Genomic DNA, 23,233 nt, shown 5'->3' with positions numbered 1-23,233 from the left:
TAGGACAATTAACAGTAGAAAATGTGTACTACCCAGATACGCGGATTTTTTTTCTAAGCATTGTGATTATTATGTTTTATTGTTTGGCAGAACATGAGGTGAGTCAGGTGTCAAAGCATGAATTCCCCCTATTGTAGTGTTTCAGCACAACATGTTCTATAATTCTATAAAACATCAGAAAAAATATAAATCCTAGCTTTTACATAGAGGTGAAATGTCTTAAAGTAATTAAACATACAAAAATAAGAAGGTTAATAAACCTGAAAGGCAACAGCATGCTAAACTTGTAGTTGGCATAATTGCTGTACTTTACTCTGTATTAAGACATATGGATTTCTAATGTAGAACTCAGTCATAAGTGCTATAAAGTTTATGAACCAATTTACTCATTTTTTTTAATTTCCTTGGAATTATCTGAATTGCTATGCCAGATTATCCCTATTTTTTCTTGCACTGAGTAAATAAAAAAGGACAACGAGGGGAATGGCCTTAAAATATTCATTTTCCTGCTCTCACATTGATTTTTAATAGTAATTGAGTGGCAGAGTGTTGAGAAAGAACAGCATTGCAGGATGGAAAATGGTGGTATTCATTCAACCCCTTGATAAATTCAAGCACATCACCAATCTTCATCTTGAGTTGCACAGATAAAAAGCAATGTATACAGGCTAGTATCATCATTATCATCTGAAAAAAGTTTTTAATGTTTATACTTGTGAAGAAACGTTACATATATGTAGTTCAGGCAAAACTGATACAGCTATATTTTCATATCTGCAGACAAACTGAGGCAGCTCTGAGAAGTTCATACCATCCTATTCTTAATGAGATGCTGTTCTTAAACTTAATTGCAATGCTCAGCAAATAAAGTTTTCAAATGGTTAAGATGCTTAGCTGTATGTAAACAAAAATAGGTTCATTAATATAGGAGAACATAAGGAAAGGTCCTCCATTTTTATACTGAATAATGTTGAATAAAACAGCAATATCAACAGGGAACCAATGCACATACTAGGAGAAGGGAATGGGTGAAACCTTTTCTCTGTTGCTCACTAGAGAAAATGAGTCAGTACAGGAGGATGAGAATGTAATAATTTGTTTCTGGGATCAGCTACAAGTACATTACAAATCCCTGGGGCAAAGAAGCAACAAGAGGAGAAAATATCACTCCAAAATATTTCTGAGGCACAATGCCTTATGAGGTTGATGCAACTGTTTAGGGCTGGCTTAAAACAAATATTGAGTCTTTAATGTTCAGTAACCTCTTAGTAACTATCTTCTACCCTTGTTTTGTGTAAATCTTGCACTAACAATATAAGATTATCTGTGGATTAAGGTTACAAAACAGTAGGACTACTGTGGATTTGACCCACAAAAAATAATTACAAATATAGGCAGTTCATCTACTAAGAATGAGATTTACACCTATCCCAGACTGACAAAGGTGCTAAAATTTGTTTTACATTTTTGATTTTCATTACACGTGTGCAGGTGTTAGAATCTTCTAGCGCTCAGAAGTGGAGCCAGGATTTTACAAAGTGGGGTGCCGGACCAGCAACTGGCACTGTAGGGTTTGTTGCAGCTCCTGCTCCCAGACTCCTTCTCCCTCACCACCACCACCATCAACTAGGGCAGGGAGACTTCACTGCAGTAGCAGCAGTCAGAGACTTTTTAAAGTCCACAAAGCAGGGAAGAATTCCACTTCGCCTTCCCCTCCCTGCTAAGAGATACATCCCCTCCCCTCCACCCCTCAACCTACAACTACTACTGTCCCAACTGCCCAGGTGCAAGGGGAGCTCCAGAGCCATTGCATCCAAGCTGGGCGAGGTCTGGGTTAAGTCTGGGACTGTGGCAGTGGCAGTGGACAGATGGGCTCTCTTTCTGCACACCTGCTTCCAGGCTGGTGGAGAACACCTGGCAGGACCAGGCAGGGAGGCAGAACGTGCCTACCCACACAGGGAGGGGGAAACTTGTCCACCTGCCACTGCTGTTGCTTTCCCATGCTAAGCTCAGCCCCCGTGCAGCTCAGCTGGAGCAGGACAGGAGCCCACCTCACCCCTGGACAGTGGAGACAGTAGCAGGAAAGGAAGGGGATGGGAGGGTAGGGATGCATCTGAACATGGAAAGGAAGGGAGGAAGGATTTTTTCCTTCTTTGGGAACTTAAAAAGTCCCTCATCGCAGTTCCTGCTGCATGGTCAGAAAGGCTGGGATGCAGCCACACTACTGCAGCCACACTACTGCAGCCCCTCTGCATCCACATTTGCTAGTGCTTGAGATGCATACGAAAACTTACAAGCAAAAGCCAAGGGGTAAAAACAAGATCCTAAATATTAAATTACATCCTCAATTTACCAACCCCAAAAGAAAGGAAAAAGAAAAACTGTGTTAGAAGAACATCATTTAGTCTCTAAGTCAAGTATTTGACAACTGGGAAATGCCAACGCTTATGGTTCCAAACACAATATGATTCATTTTTAGGTATGAACTTATTATCTTTCATAGATTCATAGATTCATAGATTGTAGAGTTGGAAGGGACCACAGTGGATCATTGTGTCTGACCCCCTGCCCCTGGCAGGAAACAGGACTGAGGTCAGATGACCCCAGCCAGGTGACTATGTAGCCTCCTCTTGAAGACCTCCAAGCTAGGTGATAGCACCACCTCTCTTGGAAGCACATTCCAGATCCTGGCCACCCTTACTGTGAAAAATTTCTTCCTAATATCTAACTTAAATCCACTCTCAACTAGTTTACGCCCATTATTCCTAGTCACTCCCTGGGGCACCTTAGTAAACAGCACTTCCCCTATTTCCCATTGACCTCCCCTAATAAATTTATAGGAGGCCACAAGATCTCCCCTCAGCCATCTCTTGTGAAGGCTGAAGAGATTCAGCTCTCTCAACCTCTCCACATAGGGTCTATCATGAAGGCCACTAATCATGCAAGTGGCCCTCCTCTGGACCCTCTCGATATTCCCCGCGTCCCTCTTGAAGTGCAGCGCCCAAAACTGGACACAGTACTCCAACTGTGGCCTGACCAGTGAAGCATAGAGGGGGAGCATCACCTCCTTTGTTCTATTAGTCATGCACCTGCTAATGCACGACAAGGTGCGATTGGCCTTGTTGATAGCCTCGTTACACTGCCAGCTCATGTTCATCTTGGAGTCAATTATGACTCCAAGATCGCTCTCTGCCTCCAAGTTGCTGAGAAGGACATTCCCCAACCTATAGGTGTGCTGGGGGTTCCTCCTTCCCAGGTGGAGTACCTTACATTTTTCTTTATTAAATTGCATCCTATTTCTCTCTGCCCCTTGATCCAACCTGTCCAGGTCAGCCTGAATCTGCTCCCTGCCCTCCGGTGTACTAACTTTGCCCCATAACTTGGTATCATCAGCCAACTTGGAGAGGGTGCTCTCCACGTCCTCGTCCAAATCGCTGATGAAGATATTGAATAATATCGGTCCGAGGACCGAATCCTGTGGGACCCCACTGCCCATCTCCCTCCAGGCCGAGAAGGAACCATCCACCACCACTCTCTGGGTGCGGTCCCTAAGCCAGTTGACCACCCACCTGACCGTGTAGGTGTCCACTCCGCAGTCTGCTAGCTTCCCAATGAGGATAGGGTGCGAAACTGTGTCGAAGGCCTTCCTAAAGACCAGGAAGATGACATCAGCCTCAGCTCCTGCGTCCAGGCAGTGTGTGACCTGGTCATAGAAGGCTACAAGGTTTGTCAGGCAGGATCTACCTGTGACAAACCCATGCTGGTTTCCCCTCAGCATCGTTTCCTCTGCTGGGCCTGCACAAATGTGTTCTTTGATTATTTTCTCTAGCATTTTCCCAGGAATAGAGGTAAGACTGACTGGTCTAAAGTTACCCGGCTCATCACTTCTCCCTTTCTTGAAAATGGGCGCCACATTGGTCCTTCTCCAGTCCTCAGGGACCTGGCCGGAGCACCATGAGTGCTTGAACATCTGTGCCAGTGGCTCAGCTATGACACTGGCCAATTCTTTCAGCACCTGTGGATGGAGGTCATCCAGGCCTGCTGACTTGTACCCATCCAGCTCCTCCAGGAGCTCCTTAACTATTTCAGAACTAACCGTAGGCAGACTGGTGCCATGTGGACATCCGTCAATGATCAAGGTGGGGGAATTGGCTTGGCTGGTACACAGAAATACTGAAGCGAAGAACTCATTGAAGAGCTCTGCTTTTTTCCCCGCGTCAACCACCAACTGTCCTGATTTGTTCTGCAGAGGCCCTATGTTGCTCTGGGCTTTCCTTTTGCCTGCTATATACCTGAAGAAGGACTTTTTATTGTCCTTGATTGTTGAAGCCAGCCTGAGCTCAAGCCCCACCTTGGCCTGTCTGATTCCCTGCAGTAGAGCACCAGGGAGATATATTCCTCCTTGGTGGCTGCTCCCTGCTTCCACTGCCTATACATCTCTTTCTTTGCCCCCAGACTCTCCTGGAGTTCCCTGTTCAGCCAAGTGGGCTTTTTTTGCCCCCTTACTTCCCTTCCTACATAATGGGATAGACTCCTTTTGAGTCCTAAGGATCACTCCCTTGAGATACCTCCACCCCTCCTGGACCCCCATATGCTCTATGTTCTTGAGTTGCATCCCCTCACTAACTAGCCTTCTAAGCTTGCTAAAGTTTGCCCTTCTGAAGTCCAGCACCTTAGCCCCACTAGTTACTTTACCCACCCTTCGCTGGATAGTGAACTCGACCAAGTGATGGTCACTATCTCCCAGGCTACCATGAACTCGCATGTTCCCCACGAGATCATCCCCTGTTGCTAAGACCAGGTCAAGCAAGGCGCTACCCCTGGTGGGACTAGACACCACCTGGGTTAGGTGGAGGTCCTGCACACAGTGTAAGAACCTCCATGAGCGGCTCGTTTTGGCTGTCTGCTCCTCCCAGCAGATATCTGGGTAGTTTAGATCTCCCATGACCACTGCCTCCCTCGCCTGTGTGGCATCTGCTAGCTACCTGGAGAATACATCATCTAGCTCTTGATCCTGATGAGGAGGTCTGTAGTAGACTCCCACAACCAAGTCCTTTTCCCCTGGATCCTGACCCACAATGCCTCAGTGTTCCCCTCCTCCACCCCCGCCTTAATGGTGGAAGACGTATACTGTTCCTTAATATAGAGTGCTACCCCACCACCTTTTTTCCCCACTCTGTGACACCTATACAACCTATACCCCTCAATGCCTACCGCCCAGTCATGTGTAGAATCCCACCATGTCTCAGTTAGTCTGACTAGGTCATACTGGGTGCTAGCAAGCAAGAGTGTGAGCTCCTCCTGCTTGTTTCCCATACTCCAGGCATTTGTATAAAGACATTTTTCTCCCCCAAAGGGGGCTCTTGGTGCCCCTGTGCCTTGATGGCATGTGTTCCCTTTATTACTTACCTGGTGTGGTCCTAGCAGCAGGCTAATTGGCCAGTGTCATACCTTAATTGTTTATGGCTTACCAGCCCCTTAATACTTACCTGGTGCGATCTGGCATCTTGTTTGTGGTTTACCAACCCTGGGCTCTCTTTGACCACCGGTTCCCCAACCCCCATCAAGCCTAGTTTAAAGCTCTTCAGAGGAGATCAACCAACCTGCAGGCGAACAGATCTTTTTATAAGAATTTTACTTTACCTTTTTTTCATTTTTCAAATATAATGGAATTAACAGCATTAGCTGGCAGCAGGTAACACCTGTCTTCTCAGAGAAGGAGGGAGTTCCTGAGTCCAGGGTATGGGCATAGAAAAACCTAGCTTCCCTCTGCATGTCTCTCTACTGTCCAGGGTGCCACATGTAGTGCCTGTGTGAGAGATGGTTGAAAATGGGCCACTATGCTATGTGTTTTGAGTGCCAGGTACAATTCTTTCCCCCACATATCAACACAGTTATAACCAAGGAACATGACAGCATGCATTTAACAAGAAACAAGGCTAATCCTTTCATTCAGGAACCTCAGCTTTTCACTTTGAATAGTGTCTAGGTGAGAACTGTGAAAGCCAAAATCAATGAATGGAGAATGGGAAAAGAAAAGCAGTGACTTTTAGTTCTTGTTAAGCAATATGTAATAAATTAAATAATAAAAGCTTTCTGGAAATTGTTTAGAGCATATAAAAAGACTCAGAAGTGTTGCTATTAGGATTCCCCTTCACTGATTGATAACAGATATACCTATGAACTGAGTTCATGGTTTCATTCAGTTGCTAATACATAGGAATATAGGATTGGAAGGCACCACCTGTATCATCAAGCCTATACCCTACTATTACAGGCAATCACATCACATAATTTTTCTCAGAAACTGATCATATTTCATTTTAAAGCTACTTAGGTCTCTCATCCCTGTACTCTTAATTGGACATATCCACTGTTGGTTAGAAGCCCTATTTCTTATTTGCAACCTAAATTCATTCAATCAAAGTTTGTACCCATTTGTTCCTATGGCAAAACTATCCTTTGATGTTCTGGTGTTTATCCTCTGATGTATTTATGGGGGGGGGGGGTGGGATATCCCGTACCCATTCATTTTGCTAAATTAAACAAAACATGATTTTTTAGTCTTCTCTTATGAGGGTGGTTCTCCTTCCCTCTGATCTACCCCAGTGGTGCTCAACCTTTTCCCTGGTGGGCCAATGCCAACACCAACACAGAAGTAAGGAGCTGGACCCAGCTCCATGGGGAAAAGTGGCACGTCTGAGATTCTTTATTTTTCCTAGAATATTTCTCTCTCCTGGAAAATACTTTGACAGATAGTTCTTATGCTCACATTTTGGTAAACTACGCATTCATCCCAAAACATTTTTTTCTGGTTTTAATTTGAGCCTGAAAAAAATGAACAATTTTCAGTCTGATCTAGATTGAACTAAATCTTTTAATCAATATTTCTATTTAGCTACTGTACCTTAAATCAGTTAGTCATACAGCAGTAGTTATGAGCAATATCCCTCCATTCCCTGCATCATCCCAGCATACTTTCCCCACACTGACCCCAGCTTGAATTCATCTTTCTTGAATGCAGGTGCAAAACTTGTACATAGCATTTGAATGAGGCCTCTCCAGTCCTTTGCACAGTGGTATTGAAGGCTTCCTTCTCTGTTGGAAATAACTCACTTGATAATGTTGTGAACATCAGATTCAACACAATTTTTGTTCATTAATAGAGAACTGTTGAAATACAAAAATTCTGTGTAGTGGCTTCCTGCTGAGGTTTCATTGGTTTTCTCCCTACTATGATGCCAACAGGCAATTATAACATAAATCTGGATGCTTCTTCATGAAGTTGCATAAGTATTTCATAACTAAGTTTCCCATATGAATGACTGCCTCTTTATTCACTGATATTCCTAGATGAAAATCTGTCTTTGTATCTGGTAGCTTTCTAACCCTTTTTCAATTATATATATATAAATGCCAGTTATATTTAAAAGTTATATGCCACAATGCATTCTTGTTGGACTTTCAGAGGCAACCGTATATGTTGCTTTTCAACTAAGAAACAGCATAAGTTGTTGGTATGGAATACCAGTGTTTAAAAATCTAAGAGTTTCTTCATTTATCCATGGAGAACAAGCAAGCATAGTCTGTGTAGCTGAAGATGACCTGAAAACTAATGAAGCATGAGTATAGCTTCTGGAAGAGTGCCTAATGCTTGTTCATTGGCTACTACAACATATACGGATCTGGTCAGCCATAAAACAATAATTTAGAAATCCAGCTTACTCAGGCCTTCTTCTGAACTCAGGGACCTGAAGGGAACTACTCATGATCATTATAAAGAATGTAAGAGGTGGGAAACAGCATGATTATTATGAAATTGATACATTCTAGTTTTTCTCACTATTCTAGATTTTTAGGAAGCTTTTGTACATCTCGTTTTCACATGCTGTCCTGCATTACAGCACTAAATTAAAATAAATGAAATATATCACAGAAATCGAGGACATTTCTCTTATATATGGTTTTCATTGTTGAAACCACCAGTACCTAGTATATTTGCTGCTCGCTGACTCATATGCCTGTATCATAAATCTCACTGTTCAATTTGTAGATCAGGTGTTCAATCTTACTAGTCCATATAGTAGAAGCAACAGCATGCTGAGGGCCAGGTAATGTTGTTCTTAGTGGTATATTCAATAGAATTTTTAAGTGAAACTTCCATCTTCCATAAATATTGGCAAAGATTGTCATTATATGCAAAATTATTTCCCATTTCATTGCAGATCAGGACACTGGACTGTGAGGCATACACATTTTACTAAATATGGAAGTCTGTTACTGAGCTACTGGAGACAGACAACCTTTCTACTACTGTGGCTTTCTTTTTTTACCTTTTTACATTAATCTTCTCTGTAGTGGTCCTCTAGGAAGTGATCATCCACATGTTCCCCCCAAAATCTAGTAAATCCATCTTAGAATGGGGCTGAAAAGCTGAGCTGGGAATATATCGTTTGGGTTTCTTTTTTCTAAGATACTTCATGTATAACATGAGTTTTCCTATGAAAACCAGCACATGCTGTAATGGTGTGACAGGTGTATGGATCTAAGAGATTTTAGTAAATAAAAATCTCTATATATTCTGTCTCATTTGTGCCATAATGGAAAATTCTTAATGTGATGCAGGTGCATATGTGGATTTCTTAGCCTGCCAGCTTTGAGGGGCAGCTGTTTTCCCTTACAAGCATTTCAGCCTGTCCTCATAAACAAAATAGTCCTTAGTTAACAAACATAAGCAAACAAAAAAAATACCTTTCTTCTCTGTCCCTAGCACTGGCTGTGGTTCCTAGGACAGCAGCCTGGCCTCCTCTTGTAGCAGGCAGTTGCAGTCACTGCTTCACAGATTTAATAGATTTCATAGACATTAGGGCTGGAAGGGACCTCAGAAGGTCATCAAGTCCAGTCCCCCGCCCCAGGGACAGGAAGTCAGCTGGAGTCAAAGAATCCCAACAAGATAAGCGTCCAAATGTCTCTTAAAGGCATCCAGAGTAGGTGCTTGCACCACCTCTGGCGGCAGTCTGTTCCAGGCCTTGGGGCTCGGAGAGTAAAGAAGTTTTTCCTTAAGTCCAGCCTGAAACAGTCTAGGAGGAGTTCGTGAACGTTTGACATTGTCATCCCTTGGGGCACTCTGGTGAACAGGCGTTCCTGCCAATCCTGATGTACACCCCTTATATACTTATAGCCAGCTACCAAGTTCCCCCTGAGCCTGTGCTTTTCCAGGCTGAAGAGTCCCATAGCTCTCAGCTTCTCATCATAAGGCCTGTTTTCCTGCCCTCTGATCATGTACGTGGCTCTGCTCTGCACTCTCTCAAGCTTCTCTACATCCTTTTAAAATTGTGGAGCCCAGAATTGGAAGCAGTACTCCAACTGCGGCCTCACCAAGCACAAGTACAGAGGGAGGATGACATCCTGAGATTTACTTGAGAAGCATCTATGGATGCAAGCCAGAGTTTTGCTCACTTTACCAGCTGCAACATCACATTGGTGGCTCATGTTCATCTTGTGGTCAATCATGACCTCCAAGTCCCTTTCGGCTGTGGTGCTAACAAGCATAGCACTGCCAAGCCTATAAGCATCCTGCGGGTTTTTCTTCCCAAGGTAGAGTACCTTGCATTTTTCAGTGTTGAATGTCGTCAGGTTTTAATCCACCCATTTTCTGAGGCTGTCAAGGTCAGCCTGGATCACCATCCTGTTCTTGGGTGCAGATGCTTTACCCCAAAGTTTGGTGTCATCAGCGAACTTGGCCAGTCCGCTTCTGACACCAATGTCTACATCATTAATGAAGATGTTAAAGAGTATGGGCCCAAAGACAAAACCCTGGGGGACCCCACTGATCACGGCGCACCATGATGATTTACTTCCATCGACTACCACTCTCTGGGTCCAACCTTGGAGCCAATTCCCCAGCCAGCAGACTGTGATGTAGCTGAGGCTGCAGTTGGCCAGTTTTTCTATGAGATGATCATGGGATACCAGATCGAAGGCTCTTTTGAAATCAAGATATATGACGTCAATCTCTTCTCCCTTGTCCAGGTGATATATCACCTGGTCGTAGAAGGAGATGAGATTGGTCAGGCAAGACCTACCCGCAACAAACGCATGCTGGCTATCCCTAAGGTTGTTGACATCAGCCAGTTTGTCAAGAATGGTCTCTTTGATAATTTTTTTCAAGATCTTCCCTGGGATAGAGGTTAGGCTGATGGGCCTGTAGTTCCCCAGATCTACTTTCCTCCCTTACTTGAAGATAGACACCACATTGGCCTTCTTCCAATCTTTGGGCACTTTGCTTGAGCACCACGAGTTATCGAAGATCCGTGCCAGTGGCTGAGCTATGATGCTTGCCAGCTCCTTAAGTACCCTCAAGGTGTTCCTTTACATGGTCTACATTGATGAAGGGTAATAACTGTCCCTTGCCCTGGCCGTCTTGTGCCATATTGAGCAGGGCCGTCCCTTGGGGCTGGTGAAGAACCGATGCAAAATACCTATTAAGCAGGTTGGCTTTTTCCTGAGCATCAGTTGTCCCATATGGTTTAGCAGGGGTGCAGTGTTACCCTTGCTTTTCCTCCGGCTCCCCACGTATCAAAAAAAGGACCTTTTATTGCCCTTGATACATGTAGTCAGTTGGAGCTCAGTCACTGCCTTGACTTTCCTGGACTACTCCTTACAGGTCTGGACCAGTGCAGAATATTCCTCCTTTGAGGCAGATCCAGTCTTCCATCCTTTATAGGTATTTCTTTTTAGATGCAGGAGGTCCACAAGTTCTCTGCAGAGCCAAAGGGGCTGCTGTGCCCTTTTGCTGCCTTTCCTCCGAGATGGGATAGACATTGTTTGTGCCTCCAGGATCGCTGCCTTGAGGAGCAAACACTCATCTTGAACTCCCCTCCCCTTTGGGTCGTGGTCCCTTAGGGCACCTCCAACAAGCCTCCTGAGCTTGTCAAAAGTCAGCTTTCCTCAAGTCAAGAACTTTTGCATTGCTGACTGACTTGCAAGCTTTACGGTAAATGATGAAGACGATCAGCTCATGGTCGCTGTCTCCCAGCTTCCCTTCGATCATCAGGTCACTGATTATGTCATCCCCCATTGCCAGTACCAAGTTGAGCAGCACTTTGCCTCTCGTCAATCCATAGACTTCTTGAATCAGATAGAGCTCATCCATGCACATGAGGAAGCTTTGTGACCATTCGGATTTGGCTGAGTGCTCAGTAGTATATGGCTCTCTGCCCTTCAATGCAAATGTGACAGGTGGGCGGGACTGGAAGTCCTGCCCCCTTCGCTCCACCCCCTTTCCCCTTTTATGGTGTGTGACATCATCAGCCACACCCCCTGACCCCAGTCACATGGTGCATGACATCAGCAACTCCGCCCCTGACCCCGGTCACGTGGTGCATGACATCAGCAACTCCACCCCTGACCCCGGTCACATGGTGCGTGACATCAGCAACTCTGCCCCTGACCCCAATCACATGGTGCATGACATCAGCAACTCCGCCCCTGACCCCAAACACGTGGTGTGTGACACCAACACCACATGGTTCATGACATCAGAAGGACAACCCAGGCAGACCCTCAAAGCCCAACCCCTCATGCTGCAAGATCCGCCCTAGATCACATGGTGCTGTTATGGCCTATCAGGTCCCTGACCCATAAACAGAAGTTGAGAATTTGAAAGATGGTGTCTTTGTGCTGTGGTTTAAATTTGTCCTCAAGTGTTTGAATGCACCACACGGGTGTTAGTGTGGGGGTAAGTGTAGTGGGGGAACGGTTAACAGACATGTCTACACAGGAGGCTATATTAAAGGAAGTTTATTACTATCCTGGTGAAGCTGGTAGTTTTGGTGGGGTGAACATGTTTTTTGAAGCTACCAAAAGGCAGAATAAGTTCCTGAACAGAAGCGGGGTGGCCGCCTGCCTTTCAGACCAGGATGCTTATAACCTGCACAAACCGGCAAGACATTTTAAAAGAAACAAGACTGTTGTTTCAGATATTGATGCACAATGGCAGGCAGATTTGGTGGATATGCAGCAGTTTTCTAAACACAACAGAGGGGTTAAGTTCATCTTAACAGCGATAGACATATTATCAAAGTATGCGTGGGCCGTGGGTCTAAAAGACAAGTCAGGTGGTGAAATAGCTCGAGCCTTTAAAACCATTTTTACAGAGGGCCGTGTACCTCAAAAATTACAGACTGATCGGGGAAAAGAATTTTTAAATAAGTCTTTAAGTAAGCTGTTAAAACAGTATAATGTTCACCATTTTGTGACAAATAGTGAAGTGAAAGCGGCGGTGGTAGAGAGGTTTAACAGAACATTAAAATCAAAGATGTGGAGGTATTTTACAGCCCGCAACACCTTTCGCTACATTGATGTGTTACCAGAGTTTATAAAGAGCTACAACCACAGTTTTCACAGAACTATTCGCACCAGGCCTATTGACGTGAACTTCTCAAACTCTCCACGGGTGTGGAAAGCCGTGTACGGGGACTATTTCAAAATAAAACCAGCAGCACCCGTGTTTAGAAAAGGAGACCACGTGAGGGTGTCTAGAGCCAAAGGGCGGTTTGAAAAAGGTTATGAACAAACATTCACCGATGAGATTTTCATAGTGGACGAAGTCCTTAGACGTGTGCAGACACCTGTATACCGCCTAAAAGATTACGAAGATGAACCTATTGAGGGTTCTTTCTACCCTGAAGAACTACAAAAACTGAATCCCAAACAGGACAGAGTTTACAGGGTTGAAAAAGTTCTAGCAACAAAAGGAAAAGGAAGAAAGAAGCAGTTGTTGGTAAAATGGTTGGGGTGGCCATCTAAATTTAACAGTTGGGTGGAAGCCTCCCAAGTTTGTAACATATAGGGGTACCTCAGTCAAAAGGTCGAGATGTGTGATGGTGACTTTTACATTACTTTACCCAGCAATGCTTGCTCCAGCATTTTTCCGCAGAACACCAGCTCAAACTTTACCATACAACTGGTTAAACCTCTGGATCTGTTGGGGAACTGGGAGATAGGGTTAGCAGAAATACAATACCCACACAGCTGGAACAACATCAATGAAGACACCCCTTTCAAAATTATTTCTGGGACTAAAAAATGGGGGTACAGCCTGTCTCGGGGGTATTATACATCCATCACAGAGTTACTGGATCTTATAAACAATACAATCACCAACAATCCTACTCCGCCCGAATTAGTTATGCACTATGACCAAGCGTTCGGGAAAGTGAGACTTAAAGCCAAAGATAACTCTTATGGTTTTTATACGCATGGTGAGCTAGCCTATATTTTGGGAATGCTACCCGGAGTCTCTGTTAAAAAAACACCCTTCCCAGCTGATATTACCGGAGGATTCAATTCGCTGTATGTCTACACAGACATTGTGGAACATCAGCTTGTCGGGGAGTTTTCGGTACCTTTGCTACGTTGTGTCCCGGTCCGTGGAAGCAACAACGAGTTTGTCACCATCACGTATGACAACCCGCATTATGTCCCCATCAGTCAACGTCATATCGACACAATCAGCATTGAAATAAAGACGGATCAGAACAAACACATCTCATTTCGCTTTGGTAAGGTGATCGTTAAGCTTCACCTACGCCCCCGGAAGACTTTGAGATTTTAAAATAAGTAAAAGTACAATGGTAATGGTAAAAAACTATGGGGACCCTAATTTGTACAGAAATTATTATAAAGCCCAGGCTGGGTATGGCCTTCCCGGATATCATGGGGTACCCGTGATGTATGGGGCTGGTGTGGGAGGTATATTTCGCAGCCTTTTTAGAAAAGCAGTTCCACTTTTGAGAAGGGGTCTGGAGATTATTAAACCCCATGCTAAAAATGCGGCACAAAACATAGCCAAAGATGTGATCGGTCATGTCTCCTGAGCTGTCCTAGATAAAGTGGTCAAGCCGGCAAAGCAGGAGGGGTCTGGTCTCATGTATATTCAAAGAAAGAGCCTTAAAAGAAAGAGAGACATACCGGACTCCGGACGTGCAGGACCTCCACAACCCCTTAGAAAGAAGAGGGTAAGTCAACGGGGAAGCCAGACACAAAAAACCAAGAAGCAGCCTGGGAAAAAGACGGGGTGCTCTCCTGGAGGAAACAGAAATATATTTTAACCGCCATGGCCTTTGTTCACTGTGGGTCTGAAGAATGTGCCAAATCCGAACTGGATGTGTTTCAAATAGCCCCAGCGCAGACCTGCATTGAGAAAAGCCTGTATGTTGAGATCCCCCCACTCTCGGCTATTACCAAGTCCAGCCCCCTTGACTTTTTCATAGCTGGGAACGGTGAAGATTACATGGATTTGAACAACACGCTACTGTACCTTTGCTGCAAGATTGTAAAAGGTGATGGAACGGATCTTGATGCAGGGGCTGCAGTGGGTCTGGTGAATTACCCACTAGCCTCTGTCTTCAGTCAGCTGGATGTCACTCTGGGAGACTGTCTCATAAGCCAGAGCAACAACTGTTACCCTTACTGAGCCTTCATCGAATCAGTTCTCAACTACAGCGATGACACCCTCGCCACCCAATTTTCTGCCGGCCTGTTTTACAAAGATACCCCCGGGCATCATGAATCGGTTGCAAGGGATGGCCATAATCAGGGGTTTCGAAGATGGGCAAATCTGACAGACTGGAGCAAAAAGATAGAGCTGCTTGGTCATCTCCATAGCGATTTGTTTTTTCAAGAAAAACTGTTGCTGAACGGCGTGGATGTGAAAATTAAGCTGACACGTAGCAAAGATGCCTTCTGCTTGATGGGCAATGTAGCAGCTGGCCAATGTAAACTAAAAATAACATCTGCCTCACTTTTTGTGAAAAAAGTGAAGGTAGCTCCGGGTGTCCGATTGGGCCACGCGGAGGCCTTGCTTACAGCCAACGCTAAATACCCCATAGACCGCGTGGGTATGAAAGTGTTTAGCATTCCTGCCGGCAGCCGAGTCAGCAACCAGGAGAATCTGTTTCTGGGACAGTTACCCAAACTCATCGTCATCGGGTTCGTGGATAACTATGCCTTTAGTGGGAATTATGCTAAGAACCCCTTTAATTTTAAACATTACAATATTAATTTTGTGGCCCTCTATGCTGATGGAGAACAAACCCCAACAAAACCCCTACAACCAGATTTTGAAAATGGTAACTGTGTGAGAGAATACATGCAGCTGGTACAGACAGCCAGTAAACGTGAGGAGTTTGCTCTGGGGTACACCTTGTTTGCCTTTGACCTGTCTCCTGACCAGGAGTGTGCTGATCATTATTCACTGATTAAAACCGGGAACCTGAGAGCAGAAATACGCTTTGCTGCGGCTTTGCCCACCACGGTTAACATGATCATGTGTGGGGTCTTTGACAACGTCATAGAAATAAATCAGAGAAGAAACGTCCTGTTTGACTATATGTGAAGATGGACACTGAACAGATCATCAGGGTTTTATCCTCAGACCCTTATGCCAAAGACACTTTCTTAGGTGTTTTCCCCAGCGACTGGCTTCCTAAGACTCAGCAGTCTAAAAGGCCCCTGAACTTAGTAGTCAACACGCACCCGCATAATCAACCCGGAGAACACTGGTTGGCTGTTTACTTGGAGGATCGGAACAGCGGAGAATTTTTCGACTCGTACGGTCACCCCCCAAACAGCGCTCTCTTTCCTCAAAGCATTATGTTGTTTTTAAACAAGAACGTCACCGGCACTGTTTTTCAAACGAAACAGTTACAAGACCCCCAGTCTGTCGCCTGTGGATACCATTGTGTGTTTTTCCTACACCACCGTAGCAAGGGGCTGTCGTTTGAACAGATTTTAAAATTGTATTATTCCGACGATTTAGCACAAAATGATAGGGTGGTGATGCATTTTGTAAAAAGTAAATATGAAAATTTTCGTGTGGCTGGGCCTGCTCAAAACATGTTTCAACATGCCCAGACATGTATTTCTTGCAATGACTTTCACGACTGCTTTGTCTAAATAAGACACTCAGCTGATGCTGTGTAAATAAAGCTGTTGTTGTTTAAATGTGTGTGTATGTGTGTGTGTGCTTTCATTCAAAAAAATCCTCTATAGACAAAAATTTATAGCAGTAGAGAATAGTTTATTTCAAAGTGTAAAACTTTACAGGGAGAGCCAGGGGGTTTTAGAGACCATTTTTTGCTTCATAGGTGGCGTTGTTGGTGTTTCTTGGTCTGAGGCAGATGCTTTCAGACGTTCCAGATGATCACGATTCACAACGTTGCCCATAACAGAAGATGGTACGTTCAGCTCGGCCATGGCTTGCATAAAGATGTCCCAGCCTTTAGGCGGATGTTTAGTAGCCCCGGCGTGAGTCTGAAGGGTTCTCCGGACCAAGTCGAGCATGTTAGAACCCTTGACTAGCATCCCTTTGTAGACGAAACCCCCTTGATCATCCCAAGAAGAAATATCCTTGTGCTGGCTCAGCTTAGTGAGCAGTACTTTAGCATTTTTCCTGTATCGGGTATGCACGTTATCCAGTACTTCCTGAACGATTGTATCAGGGTTTGTGGGGGTTTCTAGGGGGTATCCAGCTTCTAGGGGTGTCTGTTCCGGCAGAAACAGGGTTAATTTCCCTCTGTCCAGATCACTCTGCTTTACATAGGTCAGGTATTTCTGAAGCACTGTGGCATACAGTTTAGCCTTATCATATTCTTCTAATCCCGGTCTTTGGAGAATATTCCTCATTTCAGCATCCAATAAGCGGGTTGCCTCAGTTCTGATATTTTCCTGAGGCGGTTGGGTAGCCCTTAATTGTTCCAGTTCGTGTTTGGGCACCAGGTACATTTTTTCTGCATGCTCCATCACCGGCTAGCCAAAAGCCCCGTAACCAAAGGAAGAGCAAAACTTAACAGAGGTCCGATAAATCCCCCAGACTGTTTCACCAGCTGTTTCTTTTTTTTAAGAGGTAGTCTTTTGTTACTTAGGTTTTTTATGATCCCGCGTCTCTTTTTTAGCACGCGAATTTGATGCGGTGTCAAAGGGATGTTTCCTTTTAAGGTGTTCAGAGCAATTTCTGAAATGGCTGCTATTAAATCATCAGAGGCGGAGCAAAGTATAGCTTTTCTCTGCTGTGGGGAGGATTGAAGAAGTAGTTTTAAGAGAGCCAGATTTCTTTTTACGCGGTTAGACATGTTTCCCTTCCACCATCCCGAGAGCTAAGAAGAGGCTGCCACTACATCATCTCTTTTTATTCCCACCTGCTGATTTTTTAAAACTGTAAGCAGCTGGCTGGTCGGGAGGAAAAAGCCCGGTTCTTAATCTAAAAGCATCCGGGGTAGAAGCATTTAGATCAACCACCAGATACCCGTAAGGTGTTTTAGTGGCATCCTCAAAAGCTTCTAGAAAGAACTGGGTCTTACCCGGGTACATCTGCCGCGCCAGGGACACTATCTGTAGCTTATCCCTGGGGTTTTTAAACAAAACCATGTATTTTGTGTTAAGAGCAATGGTGCGGCTCCTTTTCCCTTGACAGAAAACATTTTGAACTATATACATAATGCTCAGATTCCGATGATGCACGTACTTGGTAAAGGCTTTCTCGATTTCGCCGCTGTCACAGGCAGAGTCCATCAAATCATCTACCACAACCATATTTATTTTATTAGGAGGAAACAAACAGTTGTCATTAAGACTGTCCGGTAGACCCTCCACAAACTTGATAAAAGGATATTTACAAAGCAGTTCTTCATACAAAGGCTGCCAACAGATATAGCACCACATGATATTCTCAGGCATAACAGACACCATTTTATCAGCGTGATCCAAAAGGTTTTTTATAAAGTAACTTTTACCACAGTTGCTAGGGCCTGCCAAAATCACAGAAAAGGGATGCTTCCAACGCATATCCATCTTTAAAAACCATAGGGGAGGCTGTTAAAGTTTTCTGTGAGGACCCTTTTGTCATAAACGACTTTCTGCGTTTTTCTCAAGGTTTTGGTTTCTATCGTCCACTTGCTTTTGTTCCTGACGATAGAGCGCTGTTGTATCACAATTGTTTTAGGGGTGTCCCCAGTGGGGTTTGCCCCATAATCTAGAACAAGATCTCTCAAGGTTTCAAAGTTGACTTTTTCACTGTTGGCCACATTCAGGGTAATCCCTTTCACCTTCAAGCAAACCTTTCCCCCAGACAGCTTGTACCCGTAGGTTTTTGGACCGGCCGACACAAACTCTGTGATGTGTTCATCTGGCGGGATTTCGCTGGTGAGCTCACCTAAATAATCACCTAGCGGGGGATTCCAATCTCCCTCGAGGCTCACAAATATCACAGAATCTGTGTCGTGGTACAGACAACGTTCTTGCAAGCTGTCTAACAGCGAGTACAACTCTAAGCGTGCATAAGCGGTGGTGAAACAGGCTATAAAGATGTTTGTGTTACCAGAGACTGTGTAACGCTCTTTGGCGTGTTTCCAAGACACGCAGGCTGCCTCATCATCAATAAAGTCGCAAGATGAAATTTCATAGGCGGGAGAAAAGAGGTAGCCAAAGAGTTCTTCGGGGTCTCTAACGATGCTGGTGTTGGGCAAGTTGGTTCTCTGACCGAATTTACCCCACAAAGAATTTAGAAACAATTTTGCTATTTGGCGCTTGGCAGGATTGGGTTTGATGTGCTCAGGGCGTAAGGTCACGCCTTCTTTTTGCAAGAAATTGGCCACGTATCTCTCTTGTTTTTCTAGGTCAGTACACCAGGCGGGGTAGCCCGAGGCTTCCTGCTTCTGACGGAGGTGCATTTTTATGTACTCTGAAAAAAGGGTGCTAGACTTCTCAGCAATATGCCAAACTTCATAGATTTGAGCTACTCTGTACCCCTTAGCGATAGCTTTATTCAATTCTGGTGTGCACCACGTGCCCAGGAGGGCCCTCTCTTCACCTGTGTGGTCACACTTTTGCTGTTTTGTTTCCACGCAGAGGCGGCACAGCGTGAACATAAGTTTCCCGTTCATCCTAGTGGGTAGCACAGGGAAAAAAAGACTTCGCGGTGGGTACAGTCTCACCCTGGCTATTCCAAAATAGCTCAACAGGGGTTGGAAATTGTCATGAATGATTTCAGGGTGTCCAATTGGGTATTCCTTCGTTTTGTTTATAAAGGGGTAAAGACTGGTAAAATCGTAATAGTGTATTTGTTCACCAGGTTTAGTTTGGTAATATAGACAGATGGCATTAGTTCTGCCCCCAAAAAGAGCATCCCTAGGCACCAGTGGAGAAGGCAGCGGGGTTCTGCTTAAAAAATCTGCCAGCTCCCCATCCGTTTCTAACAGAGCCCTCCACTCGTGCTTCCAAATGGTCCTAACAGTAAACCCTTCTCTCTTGAGATAATCGGTCTTGTGCAACGCCTGATAATTCAGAAACCCGAAGGTCGTCCCTGTCAAAGGGTTCTGGTCTTTCTCATTGTAGCAAGTGACACAGCCGTGGAAAAAGCATCCATTAAATTCAAACGCCGTAGGTTCCCCACCAATGTTGGCATAGCCATCTAAAAAATAGGGACCTACATGAAATTCCGCACCCTGTAAGGCATGTTGAATTTGAATATTTTCTTTCTCCGATATGTACATTAGCCACTGAATAGATGGGGTTGAAAACCTCTTTTTCTGCCTGTGATAGTTGTCCGGGGGGAGAAGCGCTACGGTCTGTGGTTCCAAAAACATAAACCTGTACATAGCCATACAGACGGAGGCCAGCGTGATGTATTGAAAAGGATCTATGCAGCGTACTACATTTTGGAGTTCACCATCTACTTTCACTCGGTCTACCCGCCGTGTCATTTTCATAATCTCATCCCTGTAGAGACAACAGGCCTCTTTCAAAATTTTTACATCCTGCTGGCAATAATAGGCCAGCTCCTTCTGCATGTCAAAGGTCTTATCGCGGTTATTCTGATACCATTCTAAAAACTATCCTTTCTCACTGGACATCATATTTTCAACACCGTAGTACTCCATCTTTGGGAGAGGTCCCACATAGTTTTGGCTTTCTGCCCTGTTAAAAAAATGTGGGAAATAACCTTTGCATCCTTCAAATCCCATCGCCTGTGGAAGTCTGCTAAGTTTCATAGGCAAAAAGTTTAAAGAATCTATGAAACGGATGCCTAGCCTGGTCACTTCAATGCACATGAGTTTACCGCCCTGAGTGATTAGTTTCACACCCATTTTTTCCTTCAATAACTGGCTGACAACGAAGTAACCGTCGTAGCCTTTGGCGTTGTGAGCTATGAAGGTGTAGTTCTTGAACTTTTTATCCATAAAAACCTTAATAAAATCAGACAGACACTCTTCACCCTTAAACTCCCAAGTGCTTTCTGGCTTTTCGGGCTTAGCTTTACAAACCCTTTTGGGGTTTTTGCCTGTGTCTTTCTGAGGGTTTTTTTCCCCTGTCTTTATCTCCATTGCAAAAATATAGTTGGGCACATGCATACCCGTCTCCTGCACACATTCAAAATCATAAAAAATGTACCCCTCGCCTTCTTCAGGCTCTTTAATCTGGCGCATAAAGCACCAGTGTTTGTTTACATCCGTGATTTTCCCATAACACTGTTTGCACTGTCGCCCTTTGCACTCGTGCTTTTTGTCCACATAAGATTTACACTCATCGCACAGAGTTTTAGTCAGACATTCAATCCTATTTTCAGAGGCCAGGGCCACGTGCTTTTCTAAGCACTCTTTGGAACGACAGAACAGTTTACAGTTAGGGCACCTCTGTGTCTTGCCCACATTTTCAGAGCAGTTTGGGCTCAGGCAAAGACGACATCGGAACCTGCACGTGTGGCTATGGCTGTACAACGTCTGACAAAGATCACAATAATTTCTCATGCCAAACACATTTCTCACATCTAAAACACCATAATAATGTTCACCATGTAGCAGAAGAAAACAGGTGTCAGGGTATCTGGGCGTGTCCTGTGTTTTAAATAAACTCCACCCAGTTTTTTCCTTATGCATCACTATGTGAATGTTAACCTGCTCAAGGTCTTCAAACAAAGGTACATGATGGAGCATAACCTTTTGATATATAGACAGTCCTAATTTCCTATGCAGTTCTTTGGCACCATCTAGCAGTTCGACATCTCTGGCCCCTCTACGTTTTGTAACAGCCAACAGACTGCCTGCAAAGCACAGGTTAGTATCATAGGTATTCAAGTCTATTAAATACTTCCTCTTTTTAGTAATGATCTGAGAATAGGGGATAGAGCTTATAACTCTACGGCTCCTACCTCCCCGTCCTTTCACAACAATCACAACCAGCCGAAATGTTGAATCGAGCAATATTTCTCTCTGGCTTTGTAACAGCTTACTGAGCCACTCTAAAAACAGCTCAGGGGTCATCTTGTTTAAATTAATAGCTTGAGAGTATAAGCAGTTTGACAAACTATCTGCCTGAATACGTAACTGGGCATAATTGTTGCCTGTGAATCTCTGGCGGAGTTCTGCTACAATTTCTTCCACCCCATGAGTTATGGCTTCGTATGCCACGTGTAACGGCACACGCTCCAGATTCACAAAACGGAACTCCTCAGTGTACCTCATGCCTCCAAACCTGGCTACAGACCACTCTTGCCTTCTCACCCGCACCATATGTACATCCAGTAAAACATCCTCTGATGACTCAGGAGACCGGGGGGCGCTTAAGGGGTCCTCTAAACTGTCTTCTACAACAGATTCGTTATTCCAACCCTCTGACCCCTCAGGTCTTGGTGATGGGGAAGGTCTGGGAACATTTGAGGGACCCTCTAAGGGGCTTCCTAAACCATAGTCACCATCTCCCCTCTCTGGCTCTGTGGGTTCTGGTGAAAGGTCCGATCTGGGTGGCTGGGGTACATTTGAGGGACCCTCTAAAGGGGTTCCTAAACCATGTTCTCCATCCCCTCTCTCTGGCTCCGGGGGTTCTGGTGAAGGGTCAGGACTGATAGGAGGAGAAGTGTTTGAGGGATCCCTAGGGGATCTCTTTTTTTTTCCCTCAAATGGTGTTTAGCCTTCCCCATGCTCTTCTTTAACCAGGCCCTTACATTTTTCCCCGCAAGCCACTTGCTGGTTGGCCAACCATTTTTACCCCCACGTTTACCATGACTCCCCCTCTTATGATACAGACTACGCCTGCTGTCCGAATTACACAGACTACCTCCTCTCTGAGTAAAATTTACCCTTTTGCGCTGGTAGTAATCATGATCTTTCAAAGTGCTCTGCACGCTCTTTCTGAGATGTATACACCTGCGTGTACCACTCCAAATCCCCCTCTTTTTTTCACAATAATCATGATCTTTCAAAGGGCTCTGCGCACTCTTTCTGAGACGTATACGCCTGTGTGTACCACTCCAAACCCCCTTCTTTTTTTCACAATAATCATGCTCTTTCAAGACAGGGTATTTATACCCACCTCGAAAACCCACCCTCTTTTTTTTTTTTTCACAATAATTATGATCTTTCAAAAAAGGAGAAAGACTCTCCTCTTTTTGTAAATTGTGCAAGCAATCAGTCCTGGGTTTCTTATTCACAGGGTTCAGATCACCTGTTTTGGGGGTGTGAATCCTAGTCTTTTTACATGTGAGTTTCTCAGAGGTATGTGGCTTGTTTTCCTCCGAGGAATCGTACCCTTCTGTTCTGTCCCATCCGTCTTCTGGTCCTTGGGTGTTATGATCTGCAGGCTGTGCTTTTAGAGGTCTCTGCCCAGGTCCCTGCTCTTCTTTGGGTGTGGTGCGTGTGATCACTTAGGAAATATAAAATGTATATCTCAGCATTGAGAATTCACTTTCCTCACACACTGTAAGTTTAAAATTTGCTTAACCCCTACACACAGATTCTCCTCCCACAGGAAACACACAGTTTCAGAAAAATTACCTTTTACTACTGGGTAAAAACATGACTGTATGTGCTTGTTCTGCTTTTCTATTTTAGAAGAAGAGGTTCTGTTTGAAAACAAACAGTTGTTATAACTTAGTGTGATTATAGCAACACTGCCACAAATAACCCAATCCTTTTAAAATAATTTTTACCTTATTGTGGTAAAATGGCCTGGGGCTTCCCCACCTGATAAGTACTCTGTAATATAAATGAAATGATACAATAAGTAAGTCCTCTGTATTAAAAATTAAATAATAGATTAAGGAAAATAGTGCATGTATAAAGTAAAATATAACTGTATTAAAATAGTCAGCACGACAACCCACCCCCCTTTAGTCTTAAAAAATGTGGTGATCTGGACACACCAGGCCTCTTTTTTATCTTTATAACACACACCCCAT

General features: G+C 44.4%; 1 protein-coding gene across 1 annotated transcript; it reads right to left on the bottom strand.

The window, feature by feature from the left end:
• Nucleotides 1–17,578: 17,578 nt before the first annotated feature.
• On the bottom strand, nt 17,579–23,032 carry LOC132248570 (uncharacterized). Its single transcript, XM_059721908.1, has 3 exons — nt 22,985–23,032; nt 22,830–22,897; nt 17,579–22,698 (listed from the first exon to the last, which is right to left on the bottom strand). The coding sequence occupies exon 3, from the start codon at nt 19,848–19,850 to the stop codon at nt 17,856–17,858; it is 1,995 nt and encodes a 664-aa protein (XP_059577891.1). The 5' UTR covers nt 19,851–22,698; nt 22,830–22,897; nt 22,985–23,032; the 3' UTR covers nt 17,579–17,855.
• Between the last annotated feature and the right edge of the window lie 201 nt (nt 23,033–23,233).

This window comes from Alligator mississippiensis, chromosome 2 (assembly GCF_030867095.1).
Source record: "Alligator mississippiensis isolate rAllMis1 chromosome 2, rAllMis1, whole genome shotgun sequence".
Lineage (NCBI taxonomy): Eukaryota > Metazoa > Chordata > Crocodylia > Alligatoridae > Alligator > Alligator mississippiensis.
Note: the sequence above shows the minus strand (reverse complement) of the source record. Positions and strands in the feature narration are given on the sequence as shown.